The sequence below is a fragment of the Brienomyrus brachyistius genome, chromosome 6, assembly GCF_023856365.1.
Source record: "Brienomyrus brachyistius isolate T26 chromosome 6, BBRACH_0.4, whole genome shotgun sequence".
Lineage (NCBI taxonomy): Eukaryota > Metazoa > Chordata > Actinopteri > Osteoglossiformes > Mormyridae > Brienomyrus > Brienomyrus brachyistius.
In genome coordinates, this window is record NC_064538.1 from 7,814,124 (window position 1) to 7,834,804 (window position 20,681).

Genomic DNA, 20,681 nt, shown 5'->3' on the forward strand with positions numbered 1-20,681 from the left:
CCCTGTGTGCTTGTATGTCAGTTGCAGTAGTTGCAGATGATGAAATTTAAGTAGCCTCTAAATTTCTTACCCATCATGCACTGCAGTACTCAGCAAATTCCACAAGCAGCTTTTTTCCTTAAATGCATGCCTCAACATAGTTTGATTACAAAAATATTACAAACTATTACATTTCAAAATTGTTTTATGTACTGTACCAAATATTATTTGCATTATGCCTCCCACCATAATGAGATTGTATACATAAGCAGGAGTGATATAAGTAACATGTCACAAGTAAAAATGATATGCATGACATCAGTGCCTTAATCTTCACAAATGCTTCACATTTATGTCAGATACACAGGCTGACATGACTTGGGGGTGGGGTGCCCTGCCCCAGCCCCACCTACAGTAGCAGTCCAGCCCTGGATTAATCATAAATTCTGCTTATCACAGAACACAGCTTTATGACCATCATCGTGTATGTATGTATGTTTGTCTGGACATTCCCCTGTGTCTTTGTACGTGTGCGTGGGAGGCCAGAAGTGAACATATGAGCATGAAATAACTTCAAAGAAAAGATGAACATCAATGTCCATCCTTGGTGCACCATGAGAGATAGGCACTGCGAGGAAAAAAAGTTAAAATTTCTAAAGAGGCAGGGAGAAAGTGAGACTTTTTAAAGCCGGTCCGACATGAAACGGTCCCGGCGAAAGAGAAACAAAATGAAAGACGTGGCTGATAAGTCAGGATTATGGAGAAGACGTCAGTCCTGGCTGTCACGGAGCTTAGTGCTGCCGACGTCAGTGTCACACTGCCGAGAGACGTGATCATTAACTCATGTGTTCCTGTCACGTCTTGTCTGATAGGGCCTGAGTCGGCAGGGGTGCCAGCTAAGCTATGGTCCCCACCTGCTTCGTACGCGCAGCTATCTGCCGCTGACGGCTAACGGCCAGCTAGGAGCCCCCAACCGGCTTTTTTCGGGCACGCATCTCTAATTGGCAGCTTTACGACCGGCAGGCATGTAGCTGTGGGTGTGGGGGGGGCGGGGGGTGCCCCCCAACACTGCCACCATTTCTTGTTCGCTGGGATAGAAAGCAAGGACTTATTTTCACCCAGATTGCACCATATTTGCTCTGAATCTTTTCATTTGCGTTTGAACAGCCCATCGGCCCACATCCTCCTGCCACGGCCTTCGGCAAAGGCTCCAGTGCTCCAATGTCGTCCACACGCTCAGGAGTGAGTGTAATGTGCCGGCCCCGGATTTGAGCTTTCTTCAGAGCGACAGGTTTCGATTCCTGGAGACGGCTTTTGTTGTTCCCCCTTGAAGAAAAGAGCAAAATAACACTAAGGAATATATAAGCTGACAATTCTATGTGCTAAGTATTGGTTAGCAAAAAGCATAATACCAGCATCCTTTACATACATAAAGTGCGCTTGACATAGTGGTTTAGGTGCTGTGAATTATGAATGAGACCTGCCAATCAAGCTCCCCAACGTCCAGTCACATTGAGATGAGCTTATAGGCCGAACGGAAAATGACAGAGACTGAGGAAGCAAGGCCCACAGCTGAAAGCCTGTCACACGACGCGCGTAATACAGTGCATGTTAACCTTGGGATGCAAAGACCATGCTGCTAGTCACGAGATACAGCCCATAATTTATATCTCGACATCCATTATTCACTCAGTATACCGGCTTGATAAATGACACTTATTTTAAACTGATTGCCTTCTTAAGAGTGAAGGCGGGTGGGGGGGAGAGTGATTTATTTTGAGGGGGATTCTGGGGCATGTCTGGATGTGGGGGGTGGCATGTCATGCCGTGTTGGTCTGACAGGATGATGGGCTGTGTGCCTTACACTCCTGATCGGCACTGCCGGAGTCGCCAAGCAGGGTGCCCAGTTGGTAGCTGCTCCCCCCTGGCCAGTCACCTCTGATTTGGCCCAGGTCACATCTCTCCCCCTGCGCCAGGGTGCTGCATAGTGTAGCCTCACATCTGTCACTCCTCATATCTGTTCTACTTTTATGTGCTGTAAACAAAACAGGTGGGGAAAAAAACAGATTCCACTCAGTCCACTTGGCTTGTGTTTTTAAGAGATTGACCCCTCCCTACACGGCCTACGGGCCAGTCATAATCAGGCACAAACATATGCTGGCCAATCATAATCATACAGAGACAGATAATGGATAGAAGGTACTACAAAAGGTCAAATTGTTGTAAGCAGTGCAGAGCGTGAAGCGATGCTGCTAATGGTGTGGCAACAGAAAAACACAAAGGAAGGGGCCGGCCCATACACACGACCTTCTTATTCTCCTTCATCCCTTCGTACGGCTGACTTGAAGACAATTAAATGTTGTCACAAGCTGACACAAAACCCTTTGCCTGATATGTTTGTGGTCGACATAGAGGACGGATTCAGGGGAAGGGGGGGCACGGGAGAACGGAGGCGGGCGAGTAGGAGGGCAGGCCGTCGGCAGCTGGCAGGAGGCCCGACCCCAGCGAGAGTCCAAAGGCCACACGTCATGTCGGTTTCTGCGTTTGTTTTCTGATGTGTGGCGTGGAAAACAGAGCACCCCCACCTCCACCCCCCACCCCCCAAGTGTGTGTCTCTGATTAGCCCTCACCAGGCAGGGAGGGGGGAATATGGCAGTGAAGGGCTTCTGCCTAATTGTCTAATGGATTCAGCTGTTTTCCTCTACATGCTTTCCATTCCAGTAGCATGCTGTACTTTATGGACATGTAATAGCATTTCATTTAAGCCTCTTTTCTGTATATTACAAAGGCAATTTGCTTAATTCGGAGGCCTTGTGAAGTTTTTATGATTTAACTTTGTTGCAGAGTATTTGGCAGCTTTTTGTTTTATCCTAATTAAATTGGTAAAACTTTCATTTTTCTGTTATATAACTTGTTTTCCCAGCTGTGAATTCCCCGGCTCGGTAACCTGGGAAAGGATGTGCATCGGGAATGTGTTAATGAAGAGGCTGAGCTCTGCTGGGCTGTTTAGGTAGAGCACCTCCGCAGAGATCGCGGCACTCAAGAACAGATCAGATGTTCGGATGTGTTTTCTTAAAAGGGTAGAAATCTTAGTATTTGTAGAACAAAGTGATTATTTTTTTTAATATAATTTTCTTTTGTTTTCATCACATCCGTGTCCCTGTTATAATCTGTGTCCCCCTTTTTTGGAACCTCGAGACTGGAATATGTTGACATCATGGTACTTTAGAAGAAATTTTACTTTACAGGATGTGAAACATAAAGACCGACACAGCTGGAGGTATTCGGTCAAAATAATGACACGTATGTGCCTGGCGCCTTTCATCAGGGATTGTGAATTCCCTCACATTGAGTTGATGATGCTGAGTTTGTGCTGGAATGCATTGATTCAGTTTGGCCAGCATAATTTGATGATCAAAGGGAACTGCCCTTACTTTCTGTAACAGGGGCTGGTTGGTTTGCTGAACATTTCGATGGAAGACCTTCTGCGGCCATTTGCTTCACAGTACAAGGGCATTTCCAGTCTCCGGTACAGGCCTGGAACACTCCAACAATCTCAAGATGAGATGCATTGAGTTGTATGGCCCCTTTGCCTGTTTTTCATGCATGTTTTTTATGCCAGCCAGAAAGCATTATGTAAAGTTTTATTATTATGGAATGAGTTGCAATTAATTGTAAAAGTTGCTGAGGGACAGATTCTGTGGCAGCAAAGAACTAAAGCCTTGATTCAGTTTAGTTTTATTGGTAAGTTTTATATTTTATTGTTTATCAACAGAAAAAAGTCATCATGATGGTTTTCTACACACTAAGACAATGTGACTCAGCAAATAATATTGAAAAAAATAAGTAGCCTAATTCTCACAGAACATAAAAGAGTAACAAACGTAACATATCATCACATCAGTTCTGCAAGCAATTGACGTTTTATTCTTCCCAACACAATGACACAACAGAACCCAGCGGTAAGCTGGACGGGTTAAGCTCCACCCTTGCTGGCTTCACGGCCAATGGGAAGGGGCCCTCAGCTGACGTTTGGGCTGCCGACGGAGCAGTGCCACGTGCGGACTCACACTGTCACGCGAATTCGTCTTGAACGCGGTACGAGGAGAAAGGCAGGGGAAGACACAGACAGAGACAGACCGGGCCGGGGAAGGCAGTAATTGTGCTGAGGGGGCTAAGATGCATGCGGTGGGGGGTCTGACATTGGAGCGGGTGCAAGGTTACTGACACCAACAACTGGGATTATGATATAATTAGCTGTCACTGCATGAGGATATTATTCGAGACCCTTTACCTCTGCTGTCGCTCAAGTTTCACCTGCGATACTCTTAGGAAGAAGGATTTCAGAAGTTTCTCCCTCAACAAGCCCCTCCCAGCCCATGTTAAAGCATCAGTCAGAGCAGATAAATTCGCAGGTTGGCACGCGGATTTACATTAGCAGCGTTGGCGAGGCATGTGAGCCGTGTGTTTTGCCACCCCGAGCCAGCTGTGACGCTGAAGAGAAATATTAGCGCTATCAGAAGACGGGTGGCTCTGATGTGGGGGACGCGAGCGAGGGGAGCTCTTAATTAGGGCTGACAGCTCTGAGGGCGACAGCGTCCCTTCATCCGCATGCTTCCTCAAAAGGGCTTAGTCATCGTGTATCTCACACCGGGCAGTGGCTGTCATTTCGCCCACTCGCAAATAACGGCAGCCACCTCTTTAGCTCACACCGGATCCCACGGAAGGTGGGACTGAGATAAACAGCGGCCCTATAACAGGTGGTGCCAAATCCTCATCGTCCTGAGTGGGTGTCTGTGCTTTGGCACGACTCACACCATCCCTCCCAGTGAGCTCATGCGAATCAACCGTAAAACCTTTCAGTTACATTTCCATATATATTCCAGCTAAGCGTTGCTTTGCTTAAATATTTACTTCTTGCTTTTTTCATTCTGTCAAGAAATCAATACCCTTATGTATTTTCCACTCCTGGCTCTCAATTGCGATTTAAAGATTTTATTAAAATAAAAACGGTTTATGCAAAAGCTTAAATGTGGCTTGGTGCGGAATTAGCATCATGCTGCATAGTGAATGGAATCTAAACACTCTTGGGGTTTCTTATTTCCCATTTCTCTCCTCCGTACCGGTAAAGTTAATTCATGGTCATGAAAAGTCAAACTATGAATAAATGCATCTTTTTTTTTCCTACGGTGATACACTCCATTTTAATATGTTTCAGGATAAGTAGAGGCTGAATCATTTTGAAAATCAGATTTATTCAAGCCAAGTAGGGCAGACCAAGAGGACAACATTTTATAGATAATAAATGATTGATGACAGAATTGTGGAGGTAAATCACAGTATATAGGAAGGTCCAACGTGTCTTTTTCTTTGCAAGGATGCCGATGTGGGCTGCAGCTGAAAATTGGTGCAGCGATCAGAGGACTGGAAAATGTCTTGCACACGCTCTGTAGCCAAACATAATAGCATAGCCTCAAACTGACCACAGAAGCTATGAAGGGGTCTGTTTGCTCTGTTTAACATACAGTAACATTCTTCGATGTTAGACTCCTAAAAGAGGATGGCCGTAGCACTTAGCTGAACACTCACCATAAACAGGACGCTAAGCTACTGCTGCATTTGCGTACTAATGGCAGTACTATATTCAAGGAGTGTCTTGAATATTAGTGTATTTACGGTAAAAAAAAAAAAAAACTCATACCAAATGTCTTTCTAACCCTATTAAATTATAATAATTTTCTCTGATGTGCTATAAAGCCGTTTTTCTTGCTTTTAATTTTTGTGCCAACAATCACAATATTTCCATTAATAGCATAAAGAAACTTGAGCAAACATGTCAATCCAGTAGATGTGATCAGCAGATGGGGTATAATAACGACAGAAGTAAACAATAAACATTCTTAAATTATCAGACTCGTATAAGGATATGAAATAGCTATTATTAAAACAGACATTATAATTTGCACATTTCACATCATGGCAATCTTACAAGTAAAAGAAATGTCTGCTTGCTGTTTTTAGTTGTGAGTGTAGTCACTTGCCAGGCATGTTAGCTAAGCTAGTTAGTTTGTAGCACCGATGATACACAGGGCATGGGTTTGAGCCCCATTTGAGAATTCCCGCTTGTTATCTATAAAGTTCATCTTACCGAGATGTTAACATTAAGGCATTAATTTAGTTTAAGATAAAAATAGTATGTATCTACATACTTGCATAAAATTTTCCAGGAAAATTTCTGTTACCGCATGACAGCAACACAGCAATAAAGAAGTGTACTGTAGGTTGTTTACTCTCATGCTTCCACACGAGGCCTGTGTGCTGCATTGCATTGGAATCTGCCGCTGTTTTCGCCCTGCGTTCCCCCAGAGAGGTAATGCCACCATAATTTCTCATTTGATTCAGTTTGCTTCACAGAGGCAGCTAAGCTCACAGATAAAATCTTCTTAAGACCTGACAAGTTGTCAGTAATGAAGGAAATTGCTTTGATCCGACTACAAACAGGTCATTTAACCAGTGTCTGGACTGTGCCGAGAGACTTCACAGTTCCTTACATCTCGTCTCTCTCCCCATTTTTCCTCTATAACAAGGAGACAAAAAAAAACAGAAAACTTCCTCTACTTGCTTTATTAGCACTAGCTGCTCAAAACAAGTCAATCTTTCTTTCATTACCCAGGAGAGGAAAGCGACTCAGTGAGTCTAAACATATTTACACATCTGTTATTTGTTTGTTTGCTTGTTTGCTTATTAGTTGGTAGATAAAGAGATTTGTGTGAAATGTGGATTCATGCTTGAAGTAGTTAAGAAAGGTAAAGACTGAATGCGAGTGTACTGAGGACATCTTCTCAAACATCTCTGCATCTCCTGTTTTACAGACGTTTCAGCAGCTAATGCGGCTCAGGCTCATGCAACTTCCCACACCGACCAATCACTCTAGGAGGAAATTATTGACTTAAAAACCTTTTCGCTGGGTCAATGTTTTATTTTTTTTCTTCCATGATGTGAACAATTTGTACGGAAACAGTGAGAACCCAACATGAGCGTAGCTTGGATGTTGTTTTTCACCAGTATGGGAGTGGATTAAGAGTAAAAAAAATCTAAATTCCAGTATGCTAGTTTTGGTGTTTTCGTCTATATTACTTGCATCAGGTTTGTTGCACGCGTATCTAACACAAGGCACGAAGCTAATCAAACACTTGGAGGTGCGACTGAGTACAGTCATTCTTTGGCACCAGCAGATAAGGACACTCAGAAATGTGGGCAGCCATTACAAACAGCAGCATTTCATTAACATGGGGACAGGCTTGGTACTGTAAGAGATGTTTGATACATCTAAGCAGCTGCAATTTTCCATCCTTGCTCAGGGCTCTTACCTAACAATTCTGGAGCCAGTTTGGTACAATGCGAAGAGAGGGGGAAACAACTGTAGCAAAATTTTCTTGAGGACCAGCTGCATCCAACAATCTCACTGCAGGATAAAGTGGGCCCGAGTGATACTGAAACAGCGTGTTATTTTCCTAATGGTGCTGGATCTTGAGAGGAAAGGCCTGGCTGGGGTCTCCTCTGAGGCTAAATTGAAAGATTTCTTCAAATGAGACTCAATTACACAGCAATCAAATCCAAAACATAGACTTTTCGGTGCACTTAATGCACTAAATTGCTCTGTATTAGTTCTGGGGAAATTAAAAAGGTGCTTGTCACATTCAGCATTCCGCTTGTTCCTGTTATTGAATTGTGCAGGAATATCGGCTCTGTGGTGTATCCTTCCTACCTACTCCCAGAAGACCTTCAATTATTTTCCCAATAAGCGTGGAGAGCAGCAATGAGCTTGTTGAGAAGTACATTTCATCCACGGATGAGGTCAAGCGACAATCACACTGAAACGGAAGCCTTTTCTAGTTGTCAGGAGGCGTGCCATCAATTAGGCAGGATCGTGAAGTTTACAGTGAAACAAAGAGAGGCTGAACTCTGAAGCTTGATTGTTTTCTACCTCGCCCAGGCTTTGATTTGATTCCCTCTATTACTCTATACTTGGTTAGCATTATTCTGTTGATTCTTCATTGAGATACCGCAAGTCGCCATCCAACCCAGCTGAATTTGTCCATAGTCAAGTCCCTGATGGTCGTGTTTTTGTAACGTGGTGAAAGCGTTTGCTACAAAAAACGTAACATGTAGATGAATGATGTAATCAAAAGCACTCAAGCTATCATTGTTTCCAGGGTAGAATGCTGTGTTTATGCACATATAATTCTGATTGGTGTATTTAAAAACTCATCCTATCAGAACATCCACAGAAGAGAGAAACAGTTGCTGCGTGGATTTTGGCATTCCTTTTTATTATGCTGAAAGAGGTAAATATTGAATTCTGTGTTTAAACTGTCCCAGGGACACTCACACTAATGTATTTTGTTGTGCATGGCTGAGTAACACTAAGTGAAATCCAAGAGCATCGTTATCCCTGAAAAAGGACGATAAGGGTCCGTGTTTATCTAATTGCGAGCGTTCCTCTCTGCACCCAAAGGCCCACTTTGCTGCCGTACACAATGGGCTGCCTCGTGAATAAACGGCACAGTAATCAGGAAGACACGGGAACGAGAGAGTACGGCTGTCTCAGCCTGACCCCCGTGACCCCGCCGCTCAAGGCAACATGAGGCTCTCATTGCGCTGAAAGGCAGGCAGCAACGGCCTTAAAAAGAAAATAAAAAGTGTGAGGATGGAGAATTTGGAGAATTACATATATAATCCTTAATCGAACATACTGCAGAATGAGTCTTAACAGGGCTCCTAGCAGAGTCTTCAAGGTGACTCTCTATCCCTTCCTTGACTCGTTTTTTTGGTATTCAGAACCCTTCCCTGCCAAGAAACTCATACTTGGATCGTGTTGTCTGAAAGGAAACAGGAGTTGGACCTTGCTATGTCTTTCTAGCTCTTTATTAATGGATTTGCATGAGTTTCATGTTCCACTGACTGCTGATTTGGACTTAATATTGTAAATACTAAGACTTGACATGTCCTTTCTTTGGCATGACAGAGAGCTAGGTCAGACTGTCAGAACTCAAGACCGTGGGACAGGACTATGCAGACAGCTGTGTCTGTTTGTCTGTGTTGAAATATAGTGGTGGGACTGAGGAAATTAGCTCTGACAGCAAGACCACATTTCTTAATTAACAGCTCCCCATACTCCGATGCCCTACCTGTGAGAAAAAGGGTAAATCAGGAGGATGAGAAAGAAGGATCCATAAGGAGCAGGAGAATCGTATTAGTACAAGTTTTAATAATTCCCTATTGTATATTTACATTAACAAAAGTCAGGCGTTTCTTCCACTGTGACACCTGGTAATTAATTCCTGCTCTGCAGACAACATTTACAGTATAAGTAAAGCTAGATTCAGAGACAGACCAAGATCCTGGTAATAATCACAAAAAGGACAAATGGAGCCTGATTGTACTCTTATCAAGCAAGTATAAAAGCTGGAATTTCTCATGCTTGCTTAGTTACAGAGACTCGCTCATTAGAAAACTTTAGCCTGGTAGTAAATGAACACAAGGAGAAAGCATGGAGGGTATTTTCAGAGGAAGACTTTACAAAATGGTGACCTGAATTGCAGATGACTGGTTTTCCTTAACATAAGTCTGCAATCAAAGACTATACCTCTGTGGGTTTGAAAGAGGGGAGTGTCCTTGTGGGAGTGGCCTTGTAGTCATTTCCATGCTTCCTCATGGTTGTTAGAAGCATATCATTGTCTGTGCTGGACAGCTGATTCAAGAATCACTTGTAGACATCTTGTCAGCACTGTCACTTGGTGTGTTTGTGCTTAGAGAAATACCTGCCAGCTCAGATGATTTTCTCACTCACATATGTTTCTAATAGGGGTTGTTGCCCAGCTTTTCCTGAATCCATTTATTCTGTGTATGATCCACTCTGTACTGAAGTATCTCTACCCAACCCAGTGAGGACCAGTCTGGAGAGCAATACCAGCAATATCAAAGTCTTGTGAAGCCTTTAAGAGCTACTAATTACATCACTAATCTTCCTTGTGCAATTTAGTGGTATTCCAACAGGCGTGTGCGTACGGGTCTCTCTGAGTTCCAGAAAAGTCATTCATCCTCAGCTTTCTGTTCGGCACAGATTCGCTCCGACCAGGACCGACAGATCCAGATACGATACAGCATCACAGGCGTGGGTGCCGACCAGCCGCCCAACGAGGTGTTCAGCATTGACCCTGTGGCAGGGAAAATGTTCGTCACCAAGCCCCTCGACAGAGAGGAGAGGTCATCCTACCATGTAAGTAGAACTATTCTTTAAAAGACAATTGACAGTTATGATTCTCGAGCTGCCTCAGAACTTCAAAATAGCAATATGTATGCATCCATCCGTCTTCCATAATGGCTTATCCGGTATATGACCGCGGTGAACCTGGAGCCTCAGGCAGCACCAGCGGCGGGAAGACAGTCCGTCTCAGCAAATTCACCAACCCTGTGAAAGCCCACGAAAAAACATGGGGAAACCGTTCCGACTCCTCAACCCGGAGTCACGAATCTAAAGGATTATATTTTGCTGTTTAGTTGTAACACGGAATTAAACATGGGAATGTTTGTAGTTGAGAAAAGTTTCGGGTGTCAAGTTTAAGATGTCTAGAACTAATCAAAGAGTGAATGTAAGGGATTTAAAAATGAAAGAAAAAATGGTTACACTTTACTTCAGGGGGCACAAATAATGTAGTAGTACACTCTTACTTAATGTATTCATTAACCAGAAACTAAGTTTTAGTTACATACCGATCACTTGTTTGTTCCTCATTAATAAATAATGAAGTTCCTGTGTTTCATGCACTTACTATATTTGTTGATGATTAGTACTTGAGTAGTAACTGAGTTACTAAGTTTCTTGTGCCCCCTCAAGTGTAGTATTACCAAAAATTGATGCCTGGGATGCATTAGAGATGTAATACACAATAGAAAGATTTGGCAGCTGTTGCTAAAGGGTGGGTTTTGTGCATCTGTGTGTCTAAAAAAGCTGATGTACTGTCCGTACTAACAAGCTGACCAGCAGTTTTGTCCTATTTTTTATGTTTAAAACGAAGCAAAAAAAAAATATGGACGTCATTGCAGGAAAAGCCTGCATTCGCTTGTAGTCTCGCCTGATGAAATGGCTGTCCACATCTTTCGTCACTCATTGCAGCACCTGTGTAGAAGAAACAAACACATCGTCCATTTATTACATCCAAAACGAGAACATTAATGAACGTAGCAAATGATGATGAAAGACAGCAAGGCGTGGAAATAAGCGTCCACCCCCAAACCCTTCCGTCGATAGCCTGGCAGAAGGGCTCCTTGTAATTCAATGTCGTTGTATAACTCGCCTGGTTCCTGTAATGAGTAAATAGCAGAATTACACATTCACTAAATGGGATATTGATTTCCCACTGACTGATGTACAGTATATGGTTGGCTGAAGTATGACATTTTTGAGTGTCAAGCACCCATGAGGTGCTCATATATCTACGATCCCGGTGTGTCGTTCTATAGATAGTGACAGAAGGAAAGAGAACTTTGCGAGAAGAAATTACATCATTTTGGCTATTAACCAAGTGCATTACATTTAGAAAAAAACAGATGCGACCACTTTCCGTCTGGCTTTTATCCATGTTCCGGAAGCGCCAGTTCTAAGGCCTATCTTTGTACAGCCAAGCATAACATAACAAAAGATATTGATCCCTGCTCCTCCTAAAATATTTATATTAGGCTTTGATAAAGAATCGGCAACCAGCTATTCTGTACAAGTTAAGTGAAATTTAGTGCGCTGATATTTCTAAAACACTTAATCAAATTTAACAACCCTACAATTAGTCTCCACATCAGGGGCCTCGCTCTTTTATTTTAATTGGACTCTTGCCTTTGTCCGTAACTTCTGGCTTGTGCATTTCTAGACCACTTTCCATGTCTCATCGAAGCAGATGACAGGCAGGGAGTGGTCATTGATGCTGTCAGGACATAGCGGCCCCTGGTTTACACATGATAACCTTTGCATGTTAATTCGTACTTCATTTGCGGTATTGAGGTTAAAATGCACATTAATTCCTGCCGTATCGGCACAAATGCACATAAAATATGTACGCATTCACGCTGTTACAATAATCGATAGCCGAATGTATCGTTTTTAAAGGTAAATGCGTACTTATGTACCAGTTATGCCAATCCCTGCCCATAACACAACTTTAACAGAACAATTCACAAGCAGACTATTCAGACGCAGGGTCCAAAGCAAGTTACCCAGAATTCAGTGGATTTTTCAGGCCTGTAATATGTTGGTGTGCCGCCCGACTTGTTCATGGCAGAAAGCCGGGGCATTTGCAATCCACGGATCTGCAACACCGATCAAACTTTTTAAATCTGGTCCCGTCTCTACGGGATAGACTCGGCCACAGCACCACGGCGGAGGAAGCAGATAGATTTGTGTTTGTTTGTTTGTTTTCTCGGATGCCTATCCTCCGGTGTATAATTAAGCGAGGGGATGTGCAGTGTTTGTGTGTGTGAAAGCGAGCGGCAGAGACGAGTCAGTGAGCTGGCGTAGTTTGCTGTGGGAGAGCACGCCGGAGTCCAGGCACACGCAATGTGCTCTGAATTTCGATCAGGTTTCAACAAAGCCAGGCACTTCATTCATAGACATTATGTTGAGGTTTTATCCTTGCAAATGTTATTGTGATATTTGTCAAAACTACCCTTTATTTTATGAATTCAATTTAACTCTACGTTCTGTTACTCTGAACACACTGAACCGTGTACGAGAATAGTAATTTTACTTCAGGTCAGTTTTGTAGTGTTTATTCTTCCTGTGTAGAGTGACACATTCTAAAGTATTTGTTTGAAACTTTTATGTTGTATTGTTTTTGAAATGACCAAGGTGAGTAGGGATCCATGAGGAAAGATAACAGGCTTCCCAATCAGACACCTCCAGACATTGCAGGCTGTTCATTTATCTTCATCAGATGTCTGGCTTGACGTTTGCCAAGTCAGCGGTGACCGGCATCTCATCCTTTTGGAGATAATAACTTTAATTCCAACGCAGAATTACATTTTCTCTTCTTTAAACACTGCAGTAATCTTTGACTTCTAATGTCATTGAATTACTAGATCCAACAGCAGGAGTGATAACTTCTCTGCCACCAGTCAAGAGCATTCATCGCAGTCTTCTGCGCACGGATATTGGGTGCACCGCAAGATCAAACAATGTGCAGGAAGAAAGTAAAGTCAAATTAACCTCTGGGAGACCTACCGATGCAATTTTTTGCGCAGGAAAAATGGGGTGGATAGACATCAGCTGTGAAGAAGTGAATTGAAATAATTCCCTTATTTTCTCTGCAAGGTTACAGCTCCGGCAAACATGTAGGATTATTTTTGTAAGATTGTCAAAGTGACCTCGCAAATGTTCCTGAACTGCCTGGCATGACCAAAGCTATAACATGCCCAGTGTTCCCAAGTACATATTAAAGGCTTTGAGTTGAAGGATCACACTTGCTTCTATCAATGACCATTAATTCTTAGCTAAGATCCAGTTATTAGATATTGTGTGACAGTGGCTTGATATCACAGGCATAATGTGAAAAAGTACCCTTCACCTTTCTGGGAATGAACACCATGTCCTTATATCTCTTTCTGTCCCACAGCCTGCTCACATGTTTACATGTTTTGGATATTGTTGAGGATTGTCTTCAATGCCTCATCAATACCACCAAGTTTGCTTTTCCCAGCATCCTAAGCAGTGGGCAAAGAGAGACCTTGATATTACACATTGGTTCAGTGTAGTAATGTTGCATCACACCTCCAGTTTTGCGAGTTTGGATGTTAACGCTACTGTCTTTGGGGATTTTACACATTCGCCCCACCTCGCATGGGCTTTCTCAGGTACTTCTCAGGTGTTTTGTGGATAGCACAAAAATTTGAGTAGAGTATTAACATTCTATAAGCTTACTGGTTGTATGAGCTCCCACTAGTGTGTAATTAAACTCTTTTGTGTTCAGTTTAGTGAAAACTGAAGTAATCAGTTGTCGTTTGGTAACCAGCTCATTCTTTCTGTGTAGCTTTTTTGACAAACCCAAACAAATTTTGCTATATTAAACATGCATCAAACACATTTATATTGCCACAGTCCCTACCGGATTCATGTAGGGGTAGAGTTTTCTTTGGCTCAAGGGTTTGAGTCCCATTTAGACCGTAAAGGGGAGGGTAGACCAGAGTGGGGGGTACAACACTGGCTGCCAGTGGAACTGCACAGGGAGGACCCCTGACTCCCCCATCCAGGCCTCTCATGCAGTCATCCTTCCATGGCCCAACTCGTCTGTGTGCAATTTCATTAAGCAGTACAGCTTGGGCCGCAGGAGCCCTGGATGCTCTGTCTGACTGATCCCTAAACCCAACAATTAAAGCTCGTGGGAGTTTTACTTACACAAAAATGTTCTGAGGGCTGAAGGAAAAATGATTTGTTCATACAGAGAACCAATCAGATTGTAGAGGAGGTGGGGAGTCAGCCAATCAGATGCATTGGCCCCACCTCCTCTAGTTGCTTGGATCCACCTTCACAACAGTCTGATTGGTTATCTCTCTGAACCAGTCATTTTTCGTTCTGCTCCCAGAACATCTTTGTGTTAGTAAAACTCCCATGAGCACAATCAAATCTTTGGGGCCCATTACTGAGCTGGGGGCCCTTTTGTTTTTATGCACTGATTATTCCTCTTTATATAAGCGATCTTGTTTTGTGCTTATTTAAAACTCACCTCATCAATCATTTTCCAGAAGTATTGTTATATTTTCTAACAATATTCAAGGTGGAAAACATATTAAGTTTTTTTTTGGTTTTGATGTAGAAATTCCACTGTGTTGGGGCAGTATAAAGCATATTGCAGATTTTTTTGTGGGAAGTCACTGGAAAGTAACTGAAAAGCAAGTCCCGTGTCCCGTTGTGCTGAGACAAAAGGAGAGAAAGGAGTGGAACAACACAATGTGCAGGTCTCAGTGATGACCACTCTGAAGATTAACATGCAGCTCTGGAGGTTTGAATGCCATGCAACTGCAAGTCATTCTCTTTCTGCCCTGCTCTTTGTATAATACAGCATAGCCCTCCAAGACCAAATTAATCAGCTTTTGTATGGTGGTTACTCCCAATGGCTGAAAGAAAGCCGGAAACATAAGGAATTGTATGAGCAGAGAGGTTTTGTTGACGCTGGATACGTATGCCATAAATATGATAAATAAACATGCTTAGTTTTCTAAATTCACAAACAGATGTGAGAGCATGAGAAACCATCCACAGAGGAGTGCTCAAGTCTTGCTCTCAACCCTTTGACATTGCTCTTCTTAGACTAGCAACTTTGACAGACTTTTAAATGAGACAGGCCTGGAGTGCAGTATGTTGGCTGTGGTATCATTCATCACTCTCGCTATATTATATTGCATGATGGATTTTACATTGGAGGTACTGTAGGTCTAAAACTGCAGAACAGTTTGAGAACAAAATGCTCCCCGGGTCAGCACTAGCGAGAAGGGGCAGAATTTGGCTCGGCTGGCCCTTCTACCCTATTGCCTGATATGCTAATGTCGCCGCTCTGTATTCACAGCTTAGAGCACATGCAGTGGACATGAATGGCAACAAGGTGGAGAACCCCATTGACCTCTACATCTACGTCATTGACATGAACGACAACCGGCCAGAATTCCGCAACCAGGTCTACAACGGATCTGTGGACGAGGGATCCAAACCAGGTATTTCAGAATCTTTCGACTACATGAGACCGCACTTACATATAGAACATTCTGAGTTCATGGTGTCCATCAACAGACAACAGTGGTGATTGTGGTTGGTTGTAATGCCTGAAAGAGGCTTTTTTTTTTTCTTTTTGATGGTGAAAACTATTTGCAGCAGGTGTTCTGTTGGCAGGCTGAATGAGTAACAGCATTGAAAGATTAATTTCTACTTCAGCAATGAGTGTCTCTGAAAAACCAATTCAGATGTGTGATTTTGAAGTCCAGGGGACCGTTCTGCATAAAACACAGACGTGTGAGTCAGAGATGAGATTGCAGGAAGCTCTGCAAAAGCTGCCAGATCGTGGCGTCTGTTGTGGATGGAGAGCGGTGTGAATTTGGGGTCTGGCCAAGGACCAGCAGGTGAGCTGATGAATATGGCCACTGAATAAAGACCTGCTGTACGCTTCACATTCAGTGGGCTTAATGAGTAGGAAACGGGGTTAAAGAGGCTGTAATGTGCCGGTGTCAGGATCATTTCCTGAGCATGCATGGCAGGGCTGGACTGTAGGCCTTGGGCTGGGCAGCTGCATCATTTGTAACCTTCCCACTGAGGATGATTTAAGGTGGCCTTTCAGGAAGGCACAGCCTTCTCAGAGCATAGTATTACCACCACTCTAGCTGGGGCTACAGGCTGTTTTTAAAAATTCTGGCACCACAAGGTACTCCAGCAAATCTCTAGACTAAAAAATTGGAACCAGGGAGGTGTTACACAATACATGGAGCTGTGGAAGTCAAAGAAATAAGAGAAGCTTAGAGATTGTTTTTTTTTTTATTCCCACCCCTACCTCTCTTGCCGCCACCCTGCACATTAGGGTGGGGGCAATTCTGGAATGCATTGATCAATTCCAGTCCAAATCAGGAAATGGAACTTGGATTGAAATTTAAATCATTCTGAAATTCGAATGCAACTCCTATTCTGTTGCCTGTAGTTCTTTGCCCATCCCAACTCCAGTTCCATTTCCTGATTTGAATTGAAATTGATCAATGCATTCTGGAATGGCCCCCCACCCTGCCCTCTTCACACCCCACTTTAACTGTGGCAAGGGGGGGCCAGCATTAGCTTTGATAATACGTGTTTTCCTCACTGCTCTTTGGCTGTGCTCCCTCCTGTTCTAGTTTTGGCCCTTGCAGAACCGAAACTGGAGGACATTGCTGGAGTTTACACTCTAATTGGACACTTGTTCAGGCCCTCAATGGGAAGATGAGTCTTCGAACAGATCTGCCTTCCTCCCACATCGTATGTGTTCTGCAGTTTCTGTTGACTCATGGAAAAGTAAGTTTGCAGCGGGTTTTGGTATGAAACCGACTGCAAAGAGTGCTGGCAGAAAAAGTGACCCTCATTCAAGCTCTCCCTTGCGTCATGGGTAATGCTTACGAGCACCGTGAGACACCAGAAATGTTTATGCTTCCTTCTGCCTCGTGTGTTTTTAAAGGCATTAGTCTAGTAAGCGTTGATTTTATTGTCAAACACAGCAGTAGGATGGAAATTCATTTAAATTAATAAAAAATTGAAAATGACAAACAAAAATAATAATGAGGATGCATCATTATTATTATTATCGCAGATAATTGTATAACATAATACCTAATGACCTCAATCTATGTAACTTTTGCAAAACAGCTGATTCGATTGACCTGATGGTCACCTGTCTCCAGTCACCTTGTTCTGAGTTATTACGGTAACATTTACAGATCTTTGTTGGTCCCCGCAACATCAAAATAACAGTTTTTTTTGGCCCCCATAATGTAATTTAAACATAATCCCTACACATAAACACACACACACACACACACACACATATATATATATATATATATATATATATATATATATATATATATATAAATACTGTATGTGTGCGTGTGTGTGTGAGTGTGACCTGGTATACCTTACCTTATGGGCACACAATGTCCCCACAATGTGATGAATGCCCATTTTCTTTCCTTTATGGGGAGCAGTTTCCTGGGAAAACTCAATTTAATTCTGCGACTGTAATGAAAAACTAAAAATGCAAAATCTCCTGTACTTTTTCTTGGTTATTTATGGTCATAGTTAGGGCTGGGTAGGGCTTAAGGTTGTCATAGTTAGGGTTAGCATTTTTTCCCATAGAAATGAATGAGCGGTCCCCATAAAGATATGTTTACCCGACATGTGTGTGTGTGTGTGTGTGTGTGTGTGTGTGTGTGTGTGTGCGCGCGCATGTGTGTGTAAAAAATGAAAATATTGCATCGAGAATAATATTTTTCCTTGTGCTGGTTTTCTGTTGCTGATTGTTATGCTTCACCAGTTTGTGATTTATTTGCTCTGGGCACAGAATAATAATATGGAACAATACATTGTTTCCACACAGAGTGTTGATAGGTTAATTACACGTATATGGACGAGAAAGACTTTCACAATTACAGTGAGGGTTATTTACTGCTGGATTTATTTAGATTACATTTTGATTAATGCTTTTTCCCTACTTCTTCAATTCAGTTATTTTCTTGCGATCCACTTCGTACTAAAATGTATTTGGTGTCATTTAATGCACTGGCTAATTTAAGTCCTGGTTCATGGCCTTAATTAGCAACAGGTAAAATAATTAAAATTTCATTTCAGTTTCTCATTATGCAATGCCTGTTTCCAAAGTGGGGAAAGGAGCTCTTTCTGTGCTTATATTTAATGAAATGTATGCAAATGGAATTTTGATCTGTGAATTCAATTCAAATTAAATTCAGAGTAATTATTCTATTGGCATAATGTACCAGTACACCATTAGTATTAGTATACCATTCATAAAAGCTGATTTTTATGGTATTGCTAGTATCTTCCACAATTACCTACACAGGATAATCATTTAAAGGACCCATGGTTGTTATGCTTTTATATCCCATCCTCATCCAAAAAAATGTAGTAGAATCACTGTCTTGGAGAACAATGATTATTAATATATGGGGAACATATGAATGGATTTATAGATCTTAAATTATTCACAGCACAGCTGCTGGTCACTTTTATCCCTGTAACCTCTGACCACATTTCTCTTCCATACACCTGTCTGTACCCAGAGTTTGCTCCTATTTGGCTTATCCAAGCAAAATGAGCATCCTTACTGTAGCTCCAGAAGGAACTTGTAATCTTACTCTAAGAGCCTACGGCTGCTGCTGGTGTATGAGATTGTGGCAAATAAGGTGACCTGGGTGGGGCTTAATGTTAGGGCAAGGACCCCTGCAGTCCCTCTTCCCGGTTTACATCCACAAGTACATGCTTACATGACCGAAAAGCATGCTATCACTCAGAGGCCAAGTTCAGTAATACATTGTTGCCTGGCAGCTGGGTTGCAGACATGAGTTTGAGGACTTTCTGCATTATCTTCCCGCGAGTTAAAAGATACCACCAGGTGGATGTTATTTTCCCCATCCTGGGGAGTTTCCTGGGTGTTTCAGAGAGATGCCTTATTTAGAATACTTTCCCCAACTGTACGACCAGAGGCTTTAATTATTTTGAGAAGTTTCCTTACAGGAAACGAAAGACACATCATTCAGTTTAATGTACTAAAAGAGCTGTTTTCCAGCTGTTTTCTTTGTTGAGAAATCGATTTGCTTAATGACTGTCAGACACATAGCCGCGAAACCTCATGACACTAGCAGCCCAATCAGATTCATCTCTGTGGAGAACGCAGACGTGTAGTGCCTGCTGACACCTGGTGGCTGGGACCCTTTGAGCAGCTGCGTCAGGAGTGGGAAGGTCCCCTCGAGTCCTATTTATCTTCCTCATTGTAAAACCTCCCGAATGTAGAAATAAAACCTGTAGAACATTTTACTGCCTGTGGTATTTGTGAGCATTGAACTGTCCATCTTTACAGCCACTCGGAACCTCACTCGCGTGCTGTTAATAGTGGCTTTCTGCTTATTTATCTCTACATTTTTTTTGAGCTTGTTCTGTTGCGTGTATCGGCATAAAGTATCAAATTAAAACAAATAAAATGGAAAATGGTGTCATAAATTAAACGTAGCTCAGCCAGAACGAGGCCTTATCATTCCGCTTTGAGTCGGACTCGCTTTATAGAGCGTGACTCTCTTTTATAGGTTCACTCACAGATTAACTCTAAAGTATATGAGGTGTGAATCTTGCTATATGCACAGGAGCAGTATGTACCTCTTTATTGCCCCTCCCCATGGCTGCCTTCGCTCTCCCCCATGATGCAGAAGATTCAAAGGCCGTCAGGGCGGACAGTAGCGACTCGTCCAGCATGGAAATTATCCCAGGGTATCCCGTGGCTATGCACACGCCATGTATGGAATAAAAGTGTAAATTTGGTGCTCCAGATGTTTCAGTGCATGGCCAATTATAAAGCTTTTCAAATTAAATAGTGTTTTAAGGACACAGCACAACTCTTCCTCACCTGCCCAAACAAGGAACAGGCAATTAGGCCTGTCATGACTTGAACGCTGAGATGTTCAATACAGATTGACATTGACATGTTGCACCATTCGTAATGATATTGCACTGGTGAAACAGCAACAATGGTGATGGGACCCTAAAGTCCAGTGCTGATTCATATTTATTTTTTTCCCCTTCTTTCAAAGCGAGTGACGAGTCTTGCTTTGAAATTTAATGATGTTTGAAATGGTTAGTCGCTGTTGCAATTATCCTGCAGTACATGCTGTCACAGAAATGACGGCGCTTTCGCATGCAATTAGGGGACATTTGGATGGGCCGTGCGAGTCGGCCGCATCGTCACACGTCCAGGTTGATGGAACATAAAGCACAGCTGCTACAGACGGCCGGATGCAGAGGTGATGAACAGTGGCATTTTCCCGAAATGGGGAGAGGTGCATCTCCCACAGTGATTCTCCAGCCAGATGCCTCAAACCGTGTGACAGCTTTGAATGGTTGAGGAGGATGAATGTATGGAAGA

The 20,681-nt window shown here is 42.7% G+C and overlaps 1 protein-coding gene across 5 annotated transcripts in view; it reads left to right on the forward strand.

The window, feature by feature from the left end:
• LOC125745056 (cadherin-4) overlaps positions 1-20,681 on the forward strand; it is a 271,723-nt gene that overhangs the window by 199,316 nt on the left and 51,726 nt on the right. For all 5 annotated transcript variants that reach the window (XM_049017475.1, XM_049017476.1, XM_049017477.1 and 2 more), the window contains 2 exons: positions 10,106-10,261; positions 15,591-15,735. In XM_049017475.1, coding sequence (XP_048873432.1) covers positions 10,106-10,261; positions 15,591-15,735 — 301 coding nt within the window. The remainder of the gene's footprint in view (positions 1-10,105; positions 10,262-15,590; positions 15,736-20,681) is intronic.